The 26305-nt window shown below is 43.3% G+C and overlaps 1 protein-coding gene across 2 annotated transcripts in view; it reads left to right on the forward strand.

Moving 5' to 3' along the window:
• Window positions 1-26305, forward strand: part of CECR2 (CECR2 histone acetyl-lysine reader) — a 98194-nt gene that overhangs the window by 39463 nt on the left and 32426 nt on the right. For both annotated transcript variants that reach the window (XM_085230439.1, XM_085230444.1), the window contains exon 2: window positions 7517-7611. In XM_085230439.1, coding sequence (XP_085086565.1) covers window positions 7517-7611 — 95 coding nt within the window. The remainder of the gene's footprint in view (window positions 1-7516; window positions 7612-26305) is intronic.

Raw genomic sequence — 26305 nt, forward strand, 5'->3', positions numbered from 1 at the left:
AGTGTTGAAAATTCCCTTTAAAAGTTATTTTCCCAGTAAGTCTTGAGGTCTTTGCAGAAACTTTCGCCAAGCAATCCATTCCAGATTTTGGCATTCATCCTTTCTCTTCCCGGTGCTCATGCTGAGCAGATGAGCGCAATGGCCAGACCTAAAATGAAGAGCATCTACAGTCTGATCTCATCCTCCCTTGCTGCCTTTGGCTGGAGTGGAGGAGGAGCTTTGAAATCGGATTATTACTTCGAGCCTCTTGGCTTTGGAGCTACAGACTGTTCACTACGTTGCCAATGGGCTTAAAAGCTTAACAGAACTCCCACTAGGTGCCCAGGAAGCCTCTTACCCTCGGAGGCGGTGACATCGCAGGATCAGCTGTTCCTTATTTATCGTGCAGCAGAATCATCCGGGGAGGTGTCTCATGAGCACAGTGATGTTGTTTCCAGAAACAACATCAAGAGCAGGTAGCTGTGCTGATGCTGTGCCTGCCCACGTGATTGCTCTCAGCCAAGGCACAGTGTCAAACAGTTGCTAAAATTGTTTGTCTTCAGCCTCTGGTAGTACTTAGTAAATGGGAACATCAAACCCAGCATTTATGAAGAAAGAATGGTTGAAGGTATCTAAAACACCCTACAGGGGGACTTCTAAGCCTAAAATAATAAAGTCTACTAGTAAGTTAGCAATCTAAATCATACCTGTGCAGCTTCCAGGAGAGATTCTTCCTAGGCAGTAATAAATGGTATCTTTCCTATGCAGAGGAAAACAGGATGCAATTCAAGTGGACTTTGTTTCCTCTCATACTGTTGTCTTTGGAGGTTATTTTCAGCTAGAGGAGTTGAACTTGTGGCTTGGGCAATAATGGTCATCTATTTTATTGCAGTGTTCATTTGTTTTGGTGTTTTGTTTTTTTTTGTTTGTTTTGGTTGGGGTTTTTTTTGGAGGGCATGATCCCGGTATTGTTTCCATAAAAGGCATGGACCCCTGATTGGAAATTTAAGCACACCAGTGTTGAGCTTGCTTTCCCTAATTGCCTTTCATGGGCTTCTTGGAAGTCTTCCATGAGGTTTGCAAGAGGTCAGCAATCCATGGGCTGGTGACCAGTTCAGCTGAGGCTGAAATTTCTGTTTCTCACCATGTAAAGCCAGCTCAGTGCCCAGTGTGATGCCTGCCCCTCAGCCAGCATAACTGGCTTATGGTAAATGGTGTAGATTATCTGCTCTGAAGGAAAAGGGGATTATTTTGAAAGGGAGAAATGATCCTTTGGAGGGAAATAGCTCAATCTCCAAATGCTTTGTCTGCTCAGAAAGAAAGATGATGGAAGTGGCATCAAGTGTCAAGCCTTATGGGTTCTCTCTTGCCACAGAGTGAAGTATGCCCTTGGTAAGGATGCTGGGCTTTGTGATATTTTCTCCATCTGTAAAATTGCTCTGTATGTGGGTGTGTTCCTCCCCTTCCTTCACAGGTGCTGTAAAGCTTCATTAAATGTTTTAACAATGCTTTGATGCTCTGGCATGAAAGCTACTCTGGAGGCATAAAATACTTACGTCTAACTATTAAGCAGAAATGAATCGCTTGTTACAACTTCAGATGTGCCCTGTCCATCTGAAAGGGTACTTTGTCGGGGAAGAAACTGAGTTTTACTGAGCAGCAGTTTTACATCTAAATGCTGACAATGCATAAAATTTGTAACAAATGTAGTTCTTATCCCAAATTGGTTACCCTGCAGGCAAGATGATCTAGAAGGAGAGGAAAGTGTTATTATCACCAGTAGGCTGCCATGGGTCATGAGGGAGAAGGGCTGATAATTCTGAAATCTCTTTTCAATACAGTTTAGCCACCCAGTGTGAGCTGCTTGCATTTGTTTGTATTGCACAGCAGTGAAAAATCCCAGTTGCAGAGCAAGCTGCAGCGTGCTGTGTAAACAGGGGAGGGTCCCTGTCCCCGAGGGGAGATCAGAGGGAGCAGGTTAACATGGATGGGAGTACAAGAAGACACCACTGTTCTGGCTGCAGGGTAGGCGACAGCACAGTGGTCTTGGTTCACCAGCAGCCTGGTGCTTGTCCTGATTTTTAAGCATTCAGATAGAGAGGCTATAGAAGGACAAAAAAGCAGGGCTTGTTTATAAACCAAGCATAGAAAGTTGTACCATAACATTCATCAGCACTGCAGAGCATTTTTATTTTGAAACCTACATGGGCCAGAGTGAAAGGAATTCAGTGTTTGTGTGGTCCCATCCATAGCCAAAAGGAGCTGCTGGGAGGGAGGAAGACTTTTGCTACCTGCACTGCTAGCACCATGGGATTTTGATCTTTGCAAAGAGTTGTAACATGGAGGCAATACGATAAATTCTCCATGGGTTTCTGCTTATAACCATCTTCCTAGTATAAAGCTGTCATCTCACACCTCTGCTCAGTCCTGGCATAACATTATGTCCCTATTTACAACAGGCTTGAAATAGCCTTCAAAAACTTCTTACAGAAAGCTGAGGGAAGGACTAGAGGTAAAGGGAAGCCCTTTGCTGCTCCAGCTTTTTTCCCTTCCCGAGATGACAGTCCCTTTCTAAGTGGGTATATTTTCTCCTCCATAAAGTGTGTGCTTTTCATGATGACATCTCAGATGCTGTGCAGAGGCTGCTGCAGCAGTGAGTGTCACTGAACTCCTTCACCTTGTGCCCTTGAAGCTACCATAGAATCCCAGCTCAGCTTATGGTCCCCAGGAGCAAGGTGAAGATGATGGTGTTTCTTTGAGGAGAGCTGCCAGTTTTCCCCATGATGCAAATACAGACTGGAAAAGCCAGGGGCCCTGTTTACATGGGGAACCATAAAGTCCTGGAACACTACACAGAGAGCCAGGCATGCAGCCTACACCATTGCCTCTAGGACTGGGGCAGCTGGGAAGAGAACATGAGGTTGTAGCAGTGGTGGTCCTAGCACTGCAGAAATATCAGCCCCATTGTGTTGCCAAGCTGTCTATTGGGACTGGGGAGTTGTGAGATATGCAGCGTGTCAGGCTGGGAGTGTAATCTCCTCTCAAGTATTTGGATAACGGTTGGTGCCTCCAGCCAGCCACTGAAATTAAGATAATGTGGCTGGAAGACTCCATCATGACCAGGAACTGTAGCTGCTTTCTATGGCTTTACTGCAACCATCTAAACCCACCTCTGCGTGCACTATAGTGGCAGAGTGCAACACTGTTTGCCAACTAGAACTGGCAACCCCAGTAGGGTTCATGTTTTGAACCTTTAGTTCCATACAATGGCAGCAATCATACGTGGGGAGAGCATGACAATGGGCTGAAGAAAGTGCTCTGGCTGCTGAGGAAGATGATATCTGAAGGGAGCTGAGTACATCTTAGGGGCCAAGCGTGTTGACAGACCCAAGAGGCTTGTTCCCTCTGGTCTGGGACTGCATCTTGGTTTTTGTTGTGCTGACCTCTTGTTGCTTTGGTTGGATGGACTGGATGTGCTTTGCACTGGAAGGAGGATGCATTTGCTGCACTCTTGCCAAGTACCAGTGAGGTGAAGAAAAAGTCCTGGCTCTATTTAGCAGTAGTGTTGCAGTTTCTGTGCATGAGTTAGGACTGGCTCAGCACGGCCCACGGGTGGCTTTCGGTGATCTCCTAAACCCCTCAGCAAAAGCCTGTTGAGTCACTTGGGAGCAATGCAGTAGAAAGCTGATAACAGCAGCAGTCTAGAAATAGATCTGAAGGGATTGGGTTTTTAAACTGGTAACTAACTTGGACAAGGCTTAGCCAAGCTTGAACTGGTTATGTCCCATCAAATTCAGCCACAGATGATTCAGCTCCAGTGCAGAGCTGAAGTCTGCGTGGTCCTACATCTCCATGCTGCAACACATGCCGGGCCTCCCTGCAGTTCTGGAGCCCATCTTCTAAAACCAGAGCCGTCTTCTGAAAACAGAGACCAGGGGCCTAGTGAGGCCACCTCCCAGCATGCCAGGAGCCACAGCCCACCCCTGCCCGCTCCTTTCCCAGGGAGAAGAGGAATGGGTTCATGGCCTCTTGCCCAGCCCGGCTCACCCCGCTGTGGGCCAGCGCTCCTTGCGGGCAAGGTGGTCACCCTTGCTCCTGCGGCCGCTTTTTCCCAACAGCCACTGCATGACTCAGAGGGGATTTAGTCAGGGCTGGGGGAGGGAAAGACGTTAAACAGGCTTTTCCCTAATGAGGTGTGACGCCAGCTGGAGAGGGGGAGAATCCTGCTTTTCTCCTGTCTCTTGCTCTTTCCAGCTACGCGAGGAGGAGGAGATGTGTCCCCCCCTTCCTCTGCTGATTTGCTGCCTCTTCTGTTTCCTTTCTGTTCTGTCCCCAAAGCATTTTGGCAAGGTTCAGATTTCTGCGCTCACAGCTCAGTGCTCAAAGAGAAAAGGGAAAAACAAAAGGGTTGCAGGCGCAGGGGGGAGGGATGGTGGTAGGGAGGAAGCCCAGAGCCCGTCTGGAGCACAGGGATGGGCGCCCAGGGGCAGGCTCTGCCATGAGGACTGAGGCTCGGTGGCCTCTTTCTCCTGGGAGTCCCTTACCCTGCTTCATTCACCATTCTGTGGACTTTGTGGGCTGCTGTTGGAGGGGAGGGCTGGGAAAGCAAGGTTAATTCCTCCTCTTCCACAATCTGGGCTGAAGCAGTAGGTGCAAACCCAAGAGGATCCCAACTCTGTGGTTCAGAAATGTTGAGATCTACATGTCATGCTCTCTGGCGTTCCCACAGCACCTTGTGCACGTGGGGACAGTCCTGCGCTCAGATGTTCTGGGATGGGAAGACAGAGAATTGCACCTAGGTACAAAACAGTAGTGCTGAGCTGAATGGGGCTCAGAAAGCTCCAGGGAAACCTTGCTGTGGCCTTTGAGTACATGAAGGGAGCTTACAAACATGAGAGAGAACATTTTACACGGCCTAATAGTGATAGGACTAAAAGTTGGGAGATTTATGTTAGATGTTAGGAACAAATTCCTTATTCAGGAGGTGGTGAGGCCCTGGCGCAGCTGCCCAGAGAAGCTGTGGTGCCCCATCCTTGGAGTGTTCAGGGCCAAGTTGAATGGGGCCCTGGGCAGCTTGAGCTGCTGGGTTGCAGTCCTGCCCATGACAGGAGTTTGGAACTGGGTGGGCTTTAAAGTCCCTTCCAGCCCAAGCCATTCTGTGCTTCTATGATTCTCTGACCTTTCACTGGGAAAGTACATCTCGCTATTCCTGCCCTATCACAAGCAGTAACCGAGGAGAAGTAGACCAGAGCTTGATAGGACAGTATCAGTATCTTTCTCCAAGGCTTTACAGGACAGCGTGTCCTTATCTTTTTCCTGAATGAATGGCCACCCCGGACAAATAACCACTGCAGAGGTGACCAAGGGGAGGCAGGGGAGGCTTCTCCACCCTGTGTGCCCATCCTCACCCTGCATCTCAGGAATGTCCCTTATCTCCCCGAGCGACCTGCAGGCTCCCAAAATGTAAAGGTCACTGCTGGGCCTGGAGAACAATCGCTTCCAATACAGGACTATCTGAGGGGATTGTGGCTGCTGTTTAATGAGTGCTAGTCAAACAGCAGGCTGAAAGGGCTCACGGGAAGCAATTTAAATATCCCTTCCTACAAAAGGCTGTCACATCCCAGCAAAGGCAGGCTGGTGACTGACGGCTTTAGTGCACAAGTGTACTATGGGTGAGGGGAGGGGGGAGGGATGTCCTCAATTGGAGGCTTACTGTTTTACTCTTTCTTCTGACTCCTCACATATCATTTTTTACAAGGTCCCTGTGATAACCTACCTGAACATTTCTGGAGGTTAGCACATTGCATATCTTTTTTTTTTTTTTTTTTTTTTTTTTAAGTTATTCTTCTCCTCTCAAGTGTGTTTTGTTAGAGGGCAGATGACTGCCAAAGTCCTTCACAAACAGAATAAGTCAATGCCTCCAAAATACTAGCTGATTACCAAGAGAATTCACTCGGTGATTATTATTTACATAGCATGATTGCTGTTTATATAGTAATAACATCACAAGTGATGGCAAGCAGTAACTGTACTTTTTGCATCAACTTCTCATTAGGCAGAATAGTCATCTTGAGGCCAGAACTGAGATTCTTGGGACATTTTCTAGCTCACAGCAGGGATGCTGTGTTAGGCTTAGGCTGTCCCTTGTTCTTTCTCTGCCTCAAGATTTCCCGTAATAGATGTGTTTAATACATTCTTCACAGGGCAGGTGTCAGGCTTCTGCTTATGAAGCACTCTGGGTACTCTGCAAAAGGTAAATAAGAGTGGTGTTCATAATGAAACTATGCTATTAATACATTTCCAGTAAAAAAATAATAATCTATAAACAGCATTTAATCTGCAATCTATTATCAATAATTTTATTACTGTCATTACTGAGGTCTAATAAAAAAGCATTTTTCTTCTTTATTGGGTAAGTGCCAAAGTGTTTATCCTTTATTCTCTGGTCATTAACCTTTATTCTATAGCCATTAGCTTAGCCATTTGTATCTTTTGAGTAACATTCAAGTTGGAGTTTGTATTCAATCCATTATTTACTTGAAACTCAAAAAGAATAGCTTCTTATGGCTCTGTTATTTTTCAATATCGAATCTTGTTGCTAAGTTAATTGCTGGTGATCACTGTAGTAGTAACTGGATTTTTCATACTGTGAGTAATTTTCTGGAAAATGAACACAACTGTAGCTAACTCGGTGACATTTTGAAAGTAAGGCTTGAAATCTCTTGGTGAAAACCAAACGTTTTGCACACGTTAAGAGAATAGGTGATTGGTTGAACTAGATGTTCCTAAAGGTATTTCCAACCTTAATGATTCTATGATTCTGTGAAAATACTAAATATCTACGTTTCAGAATTTTATCTTTTTTAATCAGTGAGTTTATGCAGCACACCTTTATGCAACCTCTACTGTGCTGAAATAAGCTGTAATACTCTCCACTGCTCTGTCAGGGGTTGGGGGTTTCAGGTAGGGTTGTGAGGTTGGTTGGATACCCCTCCACTCCTTCTTTCTACCTTCTTGAAAAAAAGTGAAGAGAAATAAATTAAAAACAGGCATTTTGATTATTTCTTTGAGGCATTTTCTTGCTAGCTTTCAGCCTTTTCTGCCTTCCTGTCTAAAATTCCAATTTATGAGTGGCTTTTTGGGTGAGATGAACTCACTAGTCATAGTGAGTAGAAAATAGAGAAGAACTAAACTGTTGATTCATGCCCACCAGCAGAACACAGGAGAAATCATGTATTTCTTATTAGGCCATAGCATCTTAACCTGACTGAACCATATTTTTGTGTTTCCAGAGGAAAGCTGAAAAGTGTCATTCACTAAAACCCTTTCCAGGTCCTCATGTAAACTCTTGAAGTGAAGAAGTGGTAATAGCGGTGTTCTTAATGATAGGGACGTTTGGCTTACCCAGCATATGCCTTCCTCCTGTACATGTATTTTAGGCTGCTTACTCTTCTTGGTCCTGATAAGCTAACAGTATATTTTGAGGAATTAGTTTGATGGCTGGATTTTTTTTTCTCTCTTTTTTTTAACTCATTAGGAACTGGAAGCTGCTCTTCACCGGGATGATGTGGAGTTTATCAGCGACCTGATCGCCTGCCTTCTTCAAGGTTGCTATCAGCGCAGAGACATCACGTGAGTAACCTCGCTCTGTGGCTTAAGTGCTTTGCATGGGAGCTAATTAACAGTCATAGGGATATTTCACAGCTTTGGAGTGATGACATAGCAGTGATCAGCAGTAACTAGCAATCAGGCTAGATTCTTCACTAAGTGGAAGGGAATTCCAGTTCTTCAAGGGCTGAGTTGCAGGTTACTGATTTGATGGACCCGCTGTTAAGCAAACTTCTTTGGGAGAAAAAAATATTCAGATCCCATGCAAATCTGTTTGATGTTCTGCTGTGGTGCTAACACATACAGAGAACGTCTGCTTTTGTGTTCCAAACTCTTATTTGGTCAGTTTAATAATACCACAGTAAGTGTTTAAATCATCACACATTTGAGGGATGTGGTTTAGTGGGTATGGTGGTGATCGGCTGATGGTTGGACTAGATGATTTTAGCGGTCTTTTCCAACCTTAATGACCCTGTGATTCCATGTTTTCTATGTTTTCTATGCATTGCTTAGAAAAAAACTTGCTGGTCCACAAGCCATTTCACTTGCATGGAAGACCCCACTGCTTTACAGAGAGAACTGTAATTTTCTTGGAAATAAGAGGAGCATTGGAAGCAGTTCAGTTGCAGAATGCTGGAAAGTGCTTTCACGTGTCTCTGGATGTTGAAACATCAAGAGTACACTTTGTTAGTATCCACCTAAAGTAGCCTTCTGAAATGAGACTGTTGTAGAACATCATTCTTTGGATGATCACTGTTCCCGCAATGAAATGTGCTCCCAGTGATAACAGTGCTCTTTATTTGTTCATCTACTGTGAATCATGTTAATAAGAAAGCATAACTGGGGAGAAAAAGACAACTTGGCAACAGCTGCTGTTGCTTAGAAGAGGTACTTAGGCAAATACATGGGCATAACCATAGGTGTTTGTACATTATTTTTAATCAACTGATTGTGTGTGTGTGTGTGTGTGTATGCCCCAAAAGTATGTTTTCTTGCACTGCTGGGTTGACAATTGGCCCATGTGGATTTCAGGACCTAAACAAGGCAACTGTACTGTGTTTAGTGTCTCTGAATGAAATCGATGTGGTGAGAAGCTTGATTGTAAAGTGACGACAATAACATACACCTCCTTCATCAAAGTAGTCACAGAGCAATGTAATCCTGCTTATAAACGTGCCAAGTTTATTTGTTCATGCTGGTTGTTTAGTTCCAGTTCCAGTGTGTAGTTCAAGTGTTTTGCATACCTTCAATCTATTCACCTTTGTGGAACAGAGGAAGATTTGTCTTTGCTAAATTTGATGAAATCAGCATTCTAAGGTTCTCCTAAACTCTCAAGACCTAAGAGTGTTCACTTAGCAGTTGCACTGTTTAACTGACTCCCCTTTCTCTGTTATTTTAATTAAGAAAAATCAGGCATGATTCATGAGTGAGTTGTTGGCAAGCTGTTTGTCTTTTGGGGTGTTTCACACATGTACACGTGCATATGCTCTCACGTACAGTAACATGACTCACCTGGCAGCTCAGCGGTGTGTAGGGATTCAATACTGTGTATAGGTACCAGTTTGTATGCATGTAAATATAGGCTTGCTTAAATCTGAGCTGCAAAAGATGAAAGGAGGTAATGCCACTGCAGAAAAAAGAAGTGGTAACCCACGCATGTTTTTGTTCAGCCTAGTACCTTCACAACTGTTGCTCTGTCCATCTGCATGTAAGAAGTGATGTGGGAAATAGAGAGCTTACGCCTTTCCCAAAAGATTGTGCTAAGGAGAACATGAGATCCCTGAAGGGAAGCCAGCTCAGCCTTTCAACAGCACCTCCTGTAGAATGGGGCTAATGAATGGACAGAGGAATAACAAGAAATGTATTTTTCCCAGAGGACCTGGGGAATGAAGCACAGCAGGAGCAAAGCATTGGGAATAGCATTGGGAAGGAGAGTATCAGGAAAACTGGAATTACTGGACCTCTGGCAAGGAGGGTTCTGAAGCACTGCAGGAGAAGCAATAAGGAAGGAGGCTGGAAACAGAAGGAAAGGTGCCATACGCAAAAGGATGTTATGAATAAAGAGGCATTAAGATTCAGTCTAAACCTTAGGCTTAATCCTAGTCTAGTTAGTCTAATCTTAAACTGATTTTTAGCCAAAAAACTGTAGATAAATGAAAAATGATGGCCTGGATATACTTGAACAAAGTTGACCTGCTGCTTGTTTTATGCTTATGCAACCAGCCATGGAATATTTATTCAAAATAACCTTGTGTTTTTAAAGCCTAAAGTTCTCATTGTTCCTTAAGATTTATTTCGATCACCTTTGTTCCTTCTACTCTGAGCTCAAGAGCCTTGGCCAGTGCTCAGCTTTCCTAATCTACTCAGTTTGTCCCTAGTTAACAGTAAAGAGTTGAGCCTCTAATTGACCTTTTGAGTGCTCAGTGGACAAAAATGTGCAAGTGTAAGAGGCAGAACTTGTGTGGAAGATGAGCTTAGATCTGTCTTTTTATGATAAACCAGCACTCCATATTTTTTTGTTACAGACAGCTAGGAGGTGTGTGTGTTGCGTGGGAAAAATCAGCAGTCTCATAGACCATCACAGTGGCATTACAATAGCAATTTCTACAGTCGTTTGTGTTCTGCATCCTTATGCTGAAGCTCTGAGCTGTTAATCTTTAGGCTGTAAACATTGCTCCCTTTTGCACCCATGAGGGGAAGGTAGGAGCTTGCTTTCATCCTCAGTTTGGGGCTGGAATACTGAGGCTCATGCACAAGATGCTTAATAAAATTTCATATAAAATGTAGTTTACCTACTTCTCAGAGGATTTTTGAGGTTTAATTAGTTTTGTAGTCTTACCTCTTTGATGGGCAAAATGTTATCTGTCTATGCTTTCTCACAGTCTGTCTGGGAATAGATTGCAGTCCTTGTCACATCTGTTTTGACGGCATGCAGAACTTACTGGTGAGCCGGGTTGCCTGGCTTTAATCATGTATCATAAAGGGGTATAAAACTGTCACATACCTTTGCTAATTATAATGTGCTCTCAATTAATTTTGGAAGTGGAACCTAGCTGAGAGCCCTTCTAACACACAGTTTAACATAGTCTAAGTTGATTTGCTTATTACTGGGGGGGGTGTGGAGAATAAGATAAATAATTCTATCGGATTCTGTGATTCTTGGTATTGAAGTAGAGCAGTGTGTTTTGCAGCTTTCCTTTGGTTTTGATATTCTTTATGACAGACTTGCATACAAGAGAGTCTGTTTTTCACTCGGTTTGATGGTTAAGGAGTCTTGACTGTCTTGTAACTTAGAACTTCCTTTAAGGATATAATTTACTGGGATGCCATATGTTAGTCTCCAAATTGTTATATATCATAATCACAACAGTTGGGAGCACTCTTTGTTGACCTGATTCTTAACACATTAAGCATTGTAGAAGTACAGAACTTAAGAGATGGTAACCTGCACTTCTGTTTTCCAGCATCTTTAGCAATGACCCAATAGCTGTCCTTGTTTGGCAACAGGCAGGCAAAGCACTTGCCCAGAACAGTTTCTCTCTTTCTCTCCTCTCGCCCTTCTGATCCAAAATATTTTTGTGCAGCTTTTGTTGTTTTGTTAATGCTCTTACTATTGTTCACGTAGCATCCATACTATCTAAGTACTAACCATAGAATAACGAGTACTCTTGAAGCCTTTTTCTATGATCTCTCTTCCCAGTCTTATGCTATAGGCACAATTTGGTTTGATGTTAGTGAGTTTACCCATATGTTTTTCCAACCTTTAGCATTTGTGCACCGACCTTGAAGTGTCTATATTTCTTTTAATTGTTTCAAAATGCAGCTGCCTGGAAAGCAGGGAGTGGCAAGGTAGAGAACTCTTTATAGAATTTGGGGGTTTGTACAGCAAATTTTTAGAGCTGTTATTAAAAGCAGTCATGTTTGACTCAGAATCTCTCTGATACAAATTGGGCAGCTGCATAGTCCCTAGGGACTGCCACTTTACTTCCAGCAGGAAATGTGACTTGATGACTTGTATCAAGACAGGAAGATCAGAGCTTCAGCTAACAGCAAAGGCCACAGCAGGAGCCTTCTGCAGCTGTTTTAACGTCAGAAGTGATGGTGTGACATGGATGTGTACACTCAACTAAATAATCCAGAAAAAAACTTCCACTGTTTGACATTTCTTTAGGTGAAGCAACAACTCCGTTGTTGCATTTTTGTTACTTTTCAATGCGATGGCATAAAAAATTTCAATGACTTCATCATGCTTCTCATTGGGAAATGTTTTACATGCAGCTATTGTCTCTTGAAAGAACATTTTAATTACTTTTTCTTATAACATGTATCACTTTTTATTTTTTCAACATGGACGAAGGTGCAAGAAAGTGAGGAGAGGAACAAAACAATCTCACAGCTCTTGCTGTGCCCCATGAGACTTTGCTTCTTTTATCTTGGAAGACTGGTCCATCATGGTTACTGAAAATTAGATAACTGACTCACAGCACCACAGAAAGCCTTTGCTTACTCAAGAACCTCAATTATTATTATTATTTTTATTTGCCCCCCCCCTAATGCACTGGAATTTTTTTCTTCCTAAGTGGATAATGTTTTTTGTGCCCACCTTCAGTTCTTTCTGGATCTATAAACTAACCTTGGAGTCTCTGGCCTGTAGTTTGTGCTTGCTTTGCTCTAATGAGGACTTTCCTAACTTCTTCCCTGCCCTCATTTTTTTGAATTACTTCTTTCCTATCCTTATTTGAGGCACTGAGACTCTCAGTGTGACGACTGAAGAACTATATTCCCTCTCTGTTGAACTGACAATCCAGAATACTGCCTCTGCTCTTACTGATTTTCTAATGCTTGTTCTGTAATCAGGTATTTGAGTGATCATCAGAAAAAGATAAGGGATAATCTGAAATCATCTTACCCATCCGGGCAGAATGCCTGCTTTTGTGTTTAATAGCTCTGACTATTTCACTTCTTGTTTTTGCTTTGTCATTTTCTGTTCACCCTTGCTCTATTCTATGTGCACTTTGTCTTTAAAGGGTGCTTTGGTAGAAGTGCCTTCAGTAAAATGCTTTACATCTTGAAATTGCTCCTTTGCAGATGACTCTGCAGAGCTGCATCCTTACAGAAACTGCTGTATATCGGTTTGGTGTAGGGAATAAAGTTGCAAATTGTCTGGGATAGCTGGTAAACCAGTGCCAGGTTTTCAAACTCATGGATACTGTGATGAACCAGGCTGCAGAAATAGCTAAGCTGACGTACCGTGACAGTCTGAATGGATCCAAAGCCTCAGTTGGTGCCGTAATATCTGGGGATATCTGGGGCAGACAGTCTCAGCTCTGTCACGGCAGACCTGGGGAACAATACCTTTGGGAAAGAGTTTACAGCCAATGCTTGCACTTGTGCCAGTGACCTCGATTACAACAACTGTTTCAATGGCCCTGTCACAAACCACCTCACTAAGTCAGACTCATATTCATGAATGCCAAGTGAATATCAACAAGATCAGCATTATTTACTGTCTGACTTTTAACAAGTGCTGCGTTGCGTACATCGTGGGGATCGGTGGATGGCCTCTCAAATTGACCCAGTATCATCAAAGCAGGAGATATCCAGAGGGGGCAAGGGAGATGAAGTGGCTGCATCGCTCATCTTGAATCTAATATTAGTATTCATTGTAATAATAGCCAAGCCACGCAAGGTGAGGCTTTTAAAGGGTAAAAAGTGAAAATTAGGCAGTTGGGAAAGGAAGGATGAGATTACAGCAGTAAAATAACATGGTCATTCAGTGATTAATGAGTAGTACAGTAGAATAAAATTAAAGAGAGTTTGAGTATAAATAAAGCTAAGTAAACGTCTTTGATTCTCAGATGGATAAAATGAATCTTTAAAGAAGAATTTGAAGAAAAGTTGGTTGTATACTCTGGATGTGCTATTCCATAGATGTGGTGGGAAAGACAGTGTGTGTGAAAACTGCATTATTGTCACGGCAGATGGATGAGAGATGAATAGATTGGATAGCTGGGGAGAGGGAGTTATGCAAAGTATTAACAGGAAGGAATAGGTGGCTGAACTTAAAAGGCTGGATAAAGAACAGACAGTGAAGGGCCCTGGTAAGTGCAATGATGCCAAATGCTGCTGTCATTGTTTCAAATTTGAAATGGACAGCTGTGTGTTTAAGTTTTTGATATTGCAAACCAAACACTGCCGAGAGGAGGAAGAAAGTGATGACAAGGAAATAAATCGAGAAAGCATGTGGAAAAAGTCTGATGTTCAGGCAGAAGGAAGCAGACAAAGAAAGAATGATGGAGAAAAAGGGACAGGATGTAGAAGTCCTCTCTATGTAAAACCTCTGTCCTCACTTCTGAGTCTTGCATTTCAAAATAGTGATGTTCCAAACCACTGGTACAGGATTTTTGCTCTAGCATATCTGTGCTGTTAGGTCACCTCCTAGCACCTCAGTGAGGCTCTGAAACCAGTCTTTGGCCCCAGGATGAGTATTGGAGAAGTTTGTTTTCTGGAGCCTTTTATCCCCAGTGAGCTTGATGAACATGTGAGGTAGGTACTGGACAGCTATGAATCTACTACAATCAGTTTCTGTTCAAAATCATCCTTGCTTTTAGTTTCTTCTATCTTCTATCCTTACTCCGTTTCCTTTTTACTCAACCAGCGTATGTAGTTTAAACTTTTGGAGGAAAGAGGAAAAGCCTGTTCTGAAACAAATACACAAAAAGTCTTTTTGAAGATCTACTTGCTTGTCTGTAAAAACTTGTTCTTACTTCTTGTCCCCCAAAATATTGTAGGGCTGGTTCTAGGACAAGAATCCGCTAAGCTTGTTTGCTTGAAAACCACCACTATGCCAGCTGTTTTTTGCCTCAGAAAGGACTCTCTTCTCTCACATTAACTGTATCTTTCTATGAGCAGCAAGGCAAATAAGGATTTGTTTCAAATGCGTTTGTGCCATAATACACAAATGTGTCCTTTTTCCCTATAATCATCAACACAGTAAGTCCAGCTTCTCCTCGGTGCTCATCATCACTATAATACCCTAAGGTCCTCTCTACAATCCCTAAACAATCAGAATAGTTTACAGTGCAGCAACACTGTTGAGCTTCCTTATGGCTATAATTTGGAAGCGTGGTTGCTGTTGATGAGCACTAAGAATGAACAATGCAGCATTAAGCTGGTTCCTCTTGTTCTTCAAGGTTCCAGGAATGAATAGTAAGTAATGATCCTCTTCTAGTCTAAATGTGAAGCACAGTGAGCATCATTCTTATTTGCTCTTTCAGAATATAAGAGATGTATTTGTGTCTTTCTTAAGCTGATCAGCTCCAGCTCCCAGGAGTTGTTCTGCTTCTCTTTGGAATGAGCATCACCATCAAATAACAGTAGGATAAAGAAAAAGGTATAGAGATGAAAATCAGAAAGCACAGACTGAAGCCTGGGTGGTGCTTTTAAGGTAATTGGTGGGAGAAATGAAGTGCCACAACAAATGGACCAAAGTGTTTGCTGTTGTATCAGGTCGGCAGGTGAAAGTCAGGCTCTAGGTATGTTCCATTATCCTTGAGCATCCAGAAAGCTTTGTTCATCCGTACTGAGACAGAAGGTACTATGCCTTAATATTCATGTCTTCACTTTTGGAGAGGCCTGTTGTTGAGCATGCGCAGTGTGTGGTTGGTTGCCAAGGTCTCGTAGAGTAAGCCACAAAAAGAAGAGGAAATAACTCAATACTAAGAGTCAAGCTGTGCACCTGGAGGCAGTGTGGTCAGAGCACAGTAATTCTCATACATAATTGTGTCTGTGCGGCAGCAGAGATTTCCTCCTTGAAGGGCTGCACATCTCTTCCAGGTCAGATAAATAGGAACTGGCTATGCATCCAGCCTATGTGAATCCAAGCCTCTCTTAACCAAGCCCTTCAAAGTCATAGCTGGCTGGCCTCCCAGTCTCCCCAGCATCGCCACTGACACGGATGGACAGAGCTAGCTTTTCTAGAGGTACTCATTTCCGTCTTGAGCACCCAGATCCTTCTCTCTCCCTTTTTATTGTGTCTAATAACTTGTGGATAGTTCTTTGGTTAGTTAGTAAATACTTCTAGCACTGGTTCTTTTTTCTTCTTTTTGATCCCTCAAGGGGCAGCCTTTTGTTATTCAAAGCCCAAAGTACTTGACAGAGTAGCAATGAGGAAGCCCCCAGGCTTCAAATGCTGTCTGTGCTGTGGCATCATTATGCCTATGAGTGATTCCCATCCTCAATGCCTGATAAGCCTGAGATGGGAAGAGCTGCGTGGAGAAGAATGCAGCATTCCAGATTCCTGAAGGGTGCTGGGAGGCAACCATCCGTGATGGGAGGCAACCATCTGTGCTGTGACTGGGGGAGTTTCTCTCTCACCTGCTCATCAGGGCCTTTCAGGATCAGCACTTTCCTTCCAGCTTTGTCTGACTCCCTTTAATAAATCCAGCCTCCTATCTGTGAAAGGAAGGAATTTCCCTTTGTTGAATTGTGCTCAGAATTGTCCAGGATAGTTTTGTTTTGAGGCCTAGGAACTGCTCCTTAAGCTCTAAAACTAACCCTGGGAATTGGTGTGTCTCAGACATAATTTACTGATACCATTAAGTCTCTCAGTGTCATCAACCCTACTGCCTGCTGCTGTGCTTGTAAAGTCTCCAGTTTGGCATCAGTGCTGCTTAATCTTCTCTTGGTGATCTAATGTTTCACCAGGAGACCAGCTGTGTCCTACAGATTAGTGTATTCTCTGCCTAGTGCACCCGTATTCTAATCTTAGCGCTGGTCATCATGGCATTGCATTGCTTACCTTCCTGATCATTGGTACCAGCATGTGCACCAGTGCCTTCAGCACACGTCCTGGTGCTGATGCTGAGCCTCTGGACATCTCTTCTTCCTCTTGACATTCTGTAGCGTGTTTTTCTGATTTTGATCCTAGCAGAAAAGTGCACTTTGGAGTCTCAGGAGATTCCTTCCACTTTACTTAGCATGCTGTCAGGGAAAAATTATGTTCCCAGTCTAGCTGCAGTGATGGATCTCTTTGGGTAAGGAAGCATTGAGTTCTGACTCTCCTCAGCTCTCCAGCCCTATTTGCTAACCTTCCAGGGAGTTCATTGCTTAATGAAAACCATTCTCCCTGTCCTTTCCTCAGCCAAGATCAATGTCATCACACAATAAGAGATGGCATACAATTAGACTTTTCTCTTGAGACATCCCTCAGAATTACATGCCACCTAGACACCAAGCTTACTTCAGGTATGATGCAGAAAATTTTTCTGTTCTATCATTAACCTTCTGCATGGGCTTGGGTTGAAATGTCATTTTCTGGTACTTTTCTACCTTGAACATAGTGCAGGATGGTACCACGCTGTTAACAACTCTGCCTTCCTTTCTGGGTAAAACTTCAGTAACTGGCAGTGCCTCTTTCTTGGGCTCCCTTGGCTAAACAGATTGATTCTTCAAGGATGAGCATCTGACACTGCTGGGGGTGTGCGTCTTGTCTCCTCCGTGACTGAAGAACTGGGCACCAAAGTGATCATCTCATGTTATTCAGTGCCTAGTATTCTGCCTCCATCAATTAACAGACTTTTTTGGAAACAGTTATTTTATAATATCCAGTGCTCATTTCCAGGAATGATATTTGCTCTTAGTGCAGCTCCTGATAAAGAAGCAGAAACCATTCATTGCTTGGCAGACACTCAAGTCGTCTTCCCACTCAAGCAGGATATCTGACAGACCATCCTTCCAGGAGTTTTCTGAAGGTCTGTAGACCTTTCCAGATGCCTAGTTTAGAATTTCGACTGTATCTTAAGGAAATGAGATTTGTATTTTTAGGCATGAAGAAAAAAAAATTAGCTTCAATATTATCTACTTTCCTGGGCACATGCTGGAGCTGTGATGCATGTTTCAACGTGGTGGTAGACAAATGCATAGTAGTTGTTGTTGAGAATAATTTCCACTTGGAGTTTAAACCTCTTCTTGCTCATCTTCTGGCTTGTACCTCACACTTGAAGGCAACTGATTCATGATTGCAACTTTTGGCTAATGATTTCAGGGTTGTATCTTAATGGTAAAACTGGATAAACTGTGGAGTACATAATATCTGTGGAGTTAATATGGCAAAGCTGAGCAGGTAAGTTTCAACACACCTTTAGTTTGAACATGGTCAACCTGAATCAAACTCAGGAATACTTGTGGAAGGCAGCACAAATCAATAATATTTATGCAGTACTACAATTAAGGGGGGTGGGAAAAAAGATTTTTAAAATTGTCTCAAATTACCTCCTTGTAAACTTTAAAGGCCAATAATACTTTCTGTGTATCTATTGCTACTTTGATTCACATATGTCTTCACATATTTACTTAGCAACAACTATGTGCTCACCACAGTGAGGTTTCAGGATCTTTTAGCAAAATTAGTTTTCTTTCCCCTTTTTATCCCAGTTATCCAAAACCATTGATTTGCAATTACAAGTTTTCAGTCGAATTGCAGCATCAGTAATGGGGGAGGGAGTTCCTGTTGACTGTACCTCTTGACCAAAATTTTGTTTGTACTGAGAGCATAAATTTTCCCTTCATGGAGACTCAACCCTGAGCAAAGGGTTGTGCTGGCAGTGAAAAAGAGTTATGTTTTAAGTAAGTTTTATTTTATCTCATTAATATTCTGTTACTTTGTCTGAGCAGTGTATGCATTCTTGTCCTCATCCCTTTCACATCCAGGGCTTTTCTTCCTTTGCCACCGTACATTTTCAGCTATTGTTTGGTATGTTTCTGGCTGCTCTGGTTTTGTTGCTGTTTATATTCTTATTTGTTCCCTTCCCTAATCAAACAACAAAAGCATGCAGACGACCCCTGTTCCTGCCTATAGCTCAAATGCAGCCAGTGTGTATGTAATTAGCCATACATGTATTCCTCATCCTTCAAGTGTTGCGTAACCCACCAGACATGACAAACCCAACCCTTCTGTCCTTCAGCGCTTTACATCTTCACACCAACTGCTTTCTTTCTCCAGCTTACTTGGCCAATTAGGCTGCTGTTATACTGAGACAGAGAAATGGATGCTGGGCATCTGCTTGTTTTCTTGTTTTTGAAGTGGAGACAGAGCAACAAGGAGGCAGATAAAGATAGTGAGGAACAGGTTGGCATATATGGAAGAAAAGTCATCACTGCCTTTGGATTGTATTTCCTTCTTCAAAAATCACTTGTACCTTCTCACGTGAAAGGAGGTAGGGTGAAGATACAGCATTCCTCTTTGTAGTCTCCTTGTACCTTGAGGTGTTAGAGGTAGGACAACTACACATAACACTCGTGGCCTCTCCTGCTGTTTCTGGGGTTGGTGATGAAAATAGAGCAGCGCTGGCTCACAGAAGGGTGCTTGGAGCTGCTGCAAGCAGGGAGATGGAAAATGGCAAGACAGTTCAAAGTAACAGGTATGTGTGATTTCTCCTGCCAGCGCTGCCTTTCTCTCTCACAGCCCAATTAACAGGGGTCACAGAGCACTGATTAGCTGCCTTGGCGGTTTGTGAACATAAAACAGTGAGAAACTCAGGGTGAATGGGGAGAGAAGATCAAATAGACACTTATCTCAGCACTCCTGACTGTCCCCAGCATTTGCCAGCCAAAGGGAAGAGCCTTTTCAGAGCTGGCTGATACGGGACAGTGCTCTATCAGTTCCAGTATCTCTTCTTCTTTTCTGTCTTCTCTCAGCAAAACAATAAACAAACAAGTCACTCTCAGCTGTTGTGTTGTGCAAAGGGTGCTAGGGTGACTGCTAGATAAAAGCAGAATCATAGGAAAAGCATGGACTATGGGCAGCTGAAGAAAGCTAAAGTATGCCCTATTGCCATATTGGCTCGTGAGGTGAGTTCAGTTCTTACATTTGGCTTCCTCTTTGAGGGAGCACACCTACTGCCTCATGGCTCTCACATGAGGGAAATGAGTCTATACGAGACAGAAGGCAGCACACATTGGCTCACAGCAGGTAAAAGGGCATCTCCATCTAATCCATGCGTTGGTGACTGTAGTACTAAAGAGCCCAAGCTGAAAACTTGCCTGGTTCCCAGTTTTTCTGTCATGGCTAGGGTGAGAAGTTTGCACATGCAGACCTGGAACCTCCCTAGCAGGGTAAGCAGCTGTGGTGACCTTGTGGCTTCTCCTTCTTCCTTTGTGCTCCCTTTTTTTTGGGGTAGCAAAGCAACACTCCCACTTCTGCTGTCATGTCCAGGTTAAGTGGCTGCACTTGCTTCTGTCAAGCCAGCACATGCTCCTGTGGTGTGATCCCTTATTAGACTAGACAGCCCACATCAGCTCTCCATTCTCTCAGCCTCCCTGGAGACATCGCCTCGCTCCATAGCTGTTCCTATTCTGCTTCTCTATGGGATACGGCATGTCTGCCAGCTCACCTTCCAGCTTCTCCAATGTTTATTCCATGGAAGACTGCTCAAGGCAAGATGGAAGAAGATGCGGAGCAGGACTGGAATGCTCTTAGCTACTGACAGCCTTGGTTTCTCTGAGCTAAGTCTTCTCCTAGAATCACAGAATATTCCAAGTTGGAAGGGACCCATAAAGATAATCAAATCTGACTTGTAGCTCCACATGGCACCACCAAAAATCAGACCATATGTCTGAGAGCTCTGTCCAGACGCTCCTTGGACTCCAGCAGCCTGGGGCCCTGGCTGCTGCCTTGGGGAGCCTGTTCCATACCCACCACCCTCTGGTGCAGAACCTTTTCCTGATATCCAGCCTTGAACACAAACAGTTTAGGAGTTCAGCTGGGAGGATGGTAGATTCTGTGGTATCCAACAATGCCAATTAGATTTCTTTTGTAAGATCAAGCAGCCCTTCTGCTGGAGAACCTCCTGTCCTGACTTTGTGTTGCCATGCTGGAGGAAAGGCCCTAAATTATACCAGAACCCTGTTGTCTCCACTAAGCATTTCTTCAGCCTGTTCATTCTGGTGGTCTCAGTGCCACATTTGAGCTCTGGAGAAAGGTTGTGGGATGGGCAAGTGAGTGGTAGGGAACATGAATTTCTGGGGTGCTGACCTTACTCTGCTGTCCTCAACTTCTATGAGAGTCTTAGCTGTATCTTTTAGGGATGTGGAAATCTCCCGTGACTTGTATTTCAGACTGCTCAGTCCAGCAGTTTGACCAGACCACTTTTTACTAACTGGATATTTTTTGTTCTTACGGTTTCAAATAAAACCATGGTTGTAATGTAGAAAGGATGTCTTCTCATGTCACCCATGCAAAGGTGAAGATAGAGATCAGAGGACTTTGATTCTTCTATTTTCTTTTTCCTCTTCTTCACTATCAACACTCCTGAATGGCCACACAGGTATGCCACAGAATTGCTTGGGGTTTGGGCAGTGTCTGCATTCAGAAAACTTGTTGTAGCTGAAAGTGAAGCTGAGCAGGCAAGCCTATATGTGCATAGTGTTGGACTCGTGTGCCAGCAGTCTTTGCTCCCTTTCTGACTGTGGGAGTATGAACTTCACTCTGGAGGTGTGATCAGACCAATTTTTTTATTTTTCCTGTTTTATGGTCTTATTCAGGGCCCATTAATGTAAAACGTCCTCCTTTTCTTTGTAGCCCCATGTAGGTGAGCAGGTTTTCTCATGGTATGATAACAAGGAAAAGCAGGGCAAGGCTCGGTGTTTTGTTTCCTCTCTCCCAGGGCTCTGCAAAGGTTGGACCTTGCTGTCACCAATTCGGTGAAGCCAGGAATTACTTCTTCCCTCATGACTGGTCCTGGCTGGAATTCAAGGTCAGTCCCCACCAGCAATGCAGGAAGCTGCTGGCTGGATTGGAAAGAAAACATGGGCGTTAAAGCTTGAGGTCATGATTCATGGATCTCCAGCTCTTTGGTCATTTTGCTCTGCTGCAGTGAAGTGCTCAGAGGGCAGGCCTTTCAAGGTGCTTGTTGCCCTTGAGCCTCTGCCAGGCTGATCACAAGTTGGCCCACGGTCTGAAGAATACACGCTTCATGTTGGCTTGCACACCTTCTGAATGAGACGCGCACAGAGAGATTGGAAAGAAATAGGCAATATACCAATCTGACCCTTTTTTTCATCCCCAATGGATGAGGTAGTGTCTTTTTTTTTCCCCTGCATCGTGCCTGACTGAGTTTCTGAGTAAGGTAAGTGGTTTGAAGGTAAAGTGCAAGCTGGTCCATAAGCCTTCCTCCCCCGCCTCAGATAAGAAAGCTCATTAATACAGTAAAAAAAAAAAAAAAGTCTCCATTGTTACATGAGAGCTCAAGGTCAGGCTGGTAGTACTAACTCATATTGCTTCTGAGGTCAGCCTAAGCTTTCTCTTTCTGACAAGCCAGGATAGATTGATCATGGTGGCCCTTACATTATTTTTTCTTCTGAAATAGGCTTTGCTTCTCCTGACCCTGTTAATGATGTTTGACTGAGGTCATCCCAGCAAACCCTGAATCCTTCCCATTACCTTCTACTGGGCTTGCCTTTGTGCCAAAGCATTGTATGCTTGTTAAGAATTAAGCTTTCCTGATCTCTGCTACAGTAAAGAAGCTGTCTTCTGTGCGGGGGGAAATATCTTGAATGCCATCTGTCAATTAATGCTCTCATTAGCACCTGAGTGACTCCCTACACCAAGCTGGTGCCTTCTTGCCAATTCAGAACTTAAAAGGTGCCAGCCCATAAGGTGAAATATCTTCAGTCCATAAAATTAATTCCGTGATAAAGCATCTGTTCTGATGAGACCTGGATTTTTCTTGTTTCTTTTAACTGAGAGATCACAGAGGCAAAAAAAAAAAAAAAAAAAAAAAGTCCTGTTCACTTGAATTAGATGCCCAAAAAGTCTATTTTCACCTTGTAAACGCAACAGTTATGGTGGGTGGCTGAGAGAATCCAAGTCTTTTTCAGCTTTTAAAGCTTTTACCAGATAGAGATATTACTTCTATTATTTTTCTTACCAGCTAACTCTGCAAAAGGAAATACAAAAGTAATTTTGTTCTTGTTTAAATACTCTTTGGGAGAAAAAAATTGAGCTCTCCCAGTCTTGCTCTCCTTTTTCTTCTCACAGACTACTTTGAAGATGTCCTCAGTGATGGAGGAGGTCTATAATTGTTTATGCTGTCTGTCATCCTCTGGTTTGGTCAGGGTCCTTGGTTTTAATTTTCGGTGCAGAATGCACTCTCTGGGATAAGATGTAGATCAGGCTTGCCATTTTACCAGCCCTTGTGGCTTAAGAGTGTTCCAGTATTTACTCTCCCATTGCATTTTGTAAATTAAGTGAAAGGAGACTTAGAACACTGTCAACGCAACAGATATCCTAGCTAGTGGGTCCTGGCAATTATTCAGCATCTGAACTTTCACAAGGCTTATCTATGTGTGCCAGCAGTATCTGAGCATCGGTGAGAGATTTTTGTCTCCAGTGTTTCCATCTCCTTATCCTAATGTTTCTTTTAATCCAATATTTACTCTCACAGGGTTGGGGTTTTTGTGTGTGCTTTTTTTAAAGGTTTTTGTTGTTGTTGTTGTTGTTTTAATTGGAGTGGTGAGGGGGAGCTTGTAACAAAGTTGGCAGCAGTTGACCGCATAGGGAAGTATGCTGTGACAGTTATTCCATACTTGGGCCATGGCACCCTGCCTGCGGGAAGTGCAGATTGACACAAGGACTCTCTTACTGAATAATCAGTGTTTGTTTTTGCTTTTTTTTTTTTTTTTTTGGCTTGATTTTGTTTACAGTTTCCCAGCCAAGATTTGATGTACTCTGGAGACTTTAAAACTAAAAGCACAAGTGGCTCTGCTTCCTTTTGAGATGAGGATTGAAAAAAAAAAAACAAACCAAACAAATAAGTGTAGGTGTGGATTTCTAGCCCTACTCTTATTGGATTCACTCAGAAGGGATTTCACATTGAGTTTGCCCTACAGGGTTCCCATGGGACTGGGGTCCGTGGGGGCAGCTATCTTCTCCCAGCTGAGCTCACCAGGAGCTCCAAATTAATTTTTCTCTGCATCACGTCAGCCCTGTGAAATGTTTACTCTGTCCTTTGGCAGTGTCCAAAGGCAGCTCTGCAGGAAGCACTGGGACAGCACACTGTCCACACTATCTTTCTGACAGCAAAGCATGGCCCAATGCATCAAAACCCTAGGCAATGGGAAGGGTGCTTTGGGGCATGGGATGAGCCCCAGCAGTGGCAGACTGCTGGATTGGGATGGCTAGGTGAAGGAAAGAGTGCTCAGCTCCCATTTCCTGGAGAAACCTCCCTCTTCTGGGAGGGAGCTGGTCGGCAGATGGTTGAGCTGCAGCACTGGGCTCTCTGGGGGTGTATAATTTCTCCGACTGTTCTGGACGCTGATACCCATGTTGGGGGGGAGCCCCTCCTTAGACTTGCTCGTGCCGTCTTTATGCCCTGATTTTTTTGCAGCTGCTGCTAAAGATCACAGGCAACTTGAGCCAAAGCCTCGCTAGTACTCTTGTGGATTGTCTGCAGTTATTTCTCCCCTTTGACACTGATGTGCTAGGTCACGTCCTTCCCTGTGCCCCAGATTTCTTTTTATGTGCACAGAGGTCCATAATGTATGATTAAAATTTTCAACCACAGGTACGATTCAGCTTGACCTCTTTGCTAATCATTGCAAAAAAGGTAGGGACCTCTGACAACAGCCCAGGGGGTTCAGAGCACAGTCAGGGATGAAAAATTACATTGGGCTCATGAGAGAAATCAGCTGCATCCACTTGGGACATATAGTGTAGATAGTCATGTATTATTCCACCACTTTCCCGCTACAGCTATCCAAATTGCTTTGCATGTTGGGTGGCAGCTTCAGAGTAGGGGATATTATAACAAGTGAGGGAAACTGCCCTGGTTTTCTGAAATATTAAAGGTGCTGCAGCCAGTGGAGTTGGGATGGGGCAGAAGACTTGCTGTAGGAAGGAAGAAGTTTCACAGTCTCAGAGGTGCTCTAAGGTAATTAACTCTTCTGACCTTTTGTAGGTGACTTCTGTAATAGTTTTCTTTTGCTAATGAACTGTATGGGAGAAGCTGTTGCTGCATGGCAGGGGAAGGGAGAAGGGTGAGAAATGGTGACAATCATTGTGTGCTATAGGCTCTCTCTTAAACAGTTTCTAGGAGCCCCAACTTACTTTTAGTGAAGAGCTGATTTTCCTTTGGATACTTGTCCTGAAACAAAATGTGTCCATGCATCAATTCACTCCCACATGTTATTTTTAGAGAAAGGAAAGGACGTTTGTCACTTAACGTTGCTTTTGTTGGTTGAGTGCTGTTACAAGTCTCAGTGATGCTGAGAAACTTGGAGGAAGAGGTATCTTTGTCTCAACTCAGTGATCTCCCTGCCTTCTTCTTGCCTACAAAAAAGGTTTTTGGAAATTCTCAACTGCAGCAGAGACGCTGTAGGACTGCCAAACATGCAAATGTGTCTCTGTCTTATTTAGAGCTTTAAAGAAAGGTATTTGACAACTGCATCCAGGCCGTTCCTCTCCAGGACCTTGTCTGTCTGATTCTTCAGTTCTGATTTTATAGGTACTGCTAAATGATTAGTCTCAAGCATTTATGTTTTATATGGGGAAGAACTCCCAAGGTGTGAGGTCTCACAGTTGGCTATGCTCTCTGTAGATTTTCTCTTCCAATCCAAGGGATCTGTTTCAGAACCCTTTTTCAAAGGGAAATTTAATGGAGACCATCCAAGTAGAGACCATAGGGTGTGGCAGATAGGTTGAAGACGAGCACCCCACGTTTGTCTGGAGAAAAGAAGCCAGACCTCTTGAAGAGGGAAAATATAAATTGGGTAAGATTGAGAGTGATTGGGAATGCTTTGGGACATCTGGTTCCCATCTCTGGTTCTCATTTCTATCCTTATTCAAAGCGACAAATGCACAGTAGCCGTCTTTGAAAATTGATGGGGGTAGGAACTCAAAGTACTCTTGAGAACAGAGCTTGTAATGTATTGGACACTGAGTGGATGGCGGAAATTTCTAGTGTTAGCCACTTATGTGAAAGTCAAACTCAAACCAAATTGGATAAGTCAACAGAGCCAGTCCCCAGAGAGAATGAGAGTTACATAGGCAAAGATTTCAGATGATCTTTTGGAATTGCGGGGCTTCCTGGATCAGTTTTCTTTGGGAGTAACTAAAATGGTAAAGCAAGATCAATGAGCTCGTTTGAGTAGTAAGAGTATCTGTCCCTCTTTTTTGGTGGAAGAAAAAATCAGCCAGAAGGCTAACAGGTCAAAATTCTGTTCCCTTTGTTGCTTCTTCCAGGCATCCCATGTCACTACTACGATCCTGGGAAAAAATGTGGAGGTTTTTTAATCAGTTTTACTGTAAATAGACAGAGCATCTATATCAAAGCTAATGAAATAATCTTCTGCCTTGAACTCAGGGTGCTGGAATTGAGATGCTTTTAGAAAGCTTATATTCTTCTTCCAAAATGGACTTAACATCTGAATATAGATGTTGGTCTGCATTCAGAAGAGGATATTCTGGTCACTGTTTCTATTCTGAAAGCTTGAGTTGAGTCTTTCTTCTTTGTTTTGTTGTTGTTGTTGTTTGGTTGTTTATATATATATATATAAATATATATCAAACTTTGTGTGATCAAAGAGCACTCTCAAACACAAAGAAGGCTATAAAGTTGAATCTAGTACCACACTTCTTACCAAGTTGAAGTCATTGCTGAAAGTTGGATTGGAGTATAATGAGGAAGACATTGTGGGAATGCACAGCTACTTAAGGTAGATG

Source organism: Meleagris gallopavo, chromosome 1 (assembly GCF_905368555.1).
Source record: "Meleagris gallopavo chromosome 1, MGAL_WU_HG_1.1, whole genome shotgun sequence".
NCBI lineage: Eukaryota > Metazoa > Chordata > Aves > Galliformes > Phasianidae > Meleagris > Meleagris gallopavo.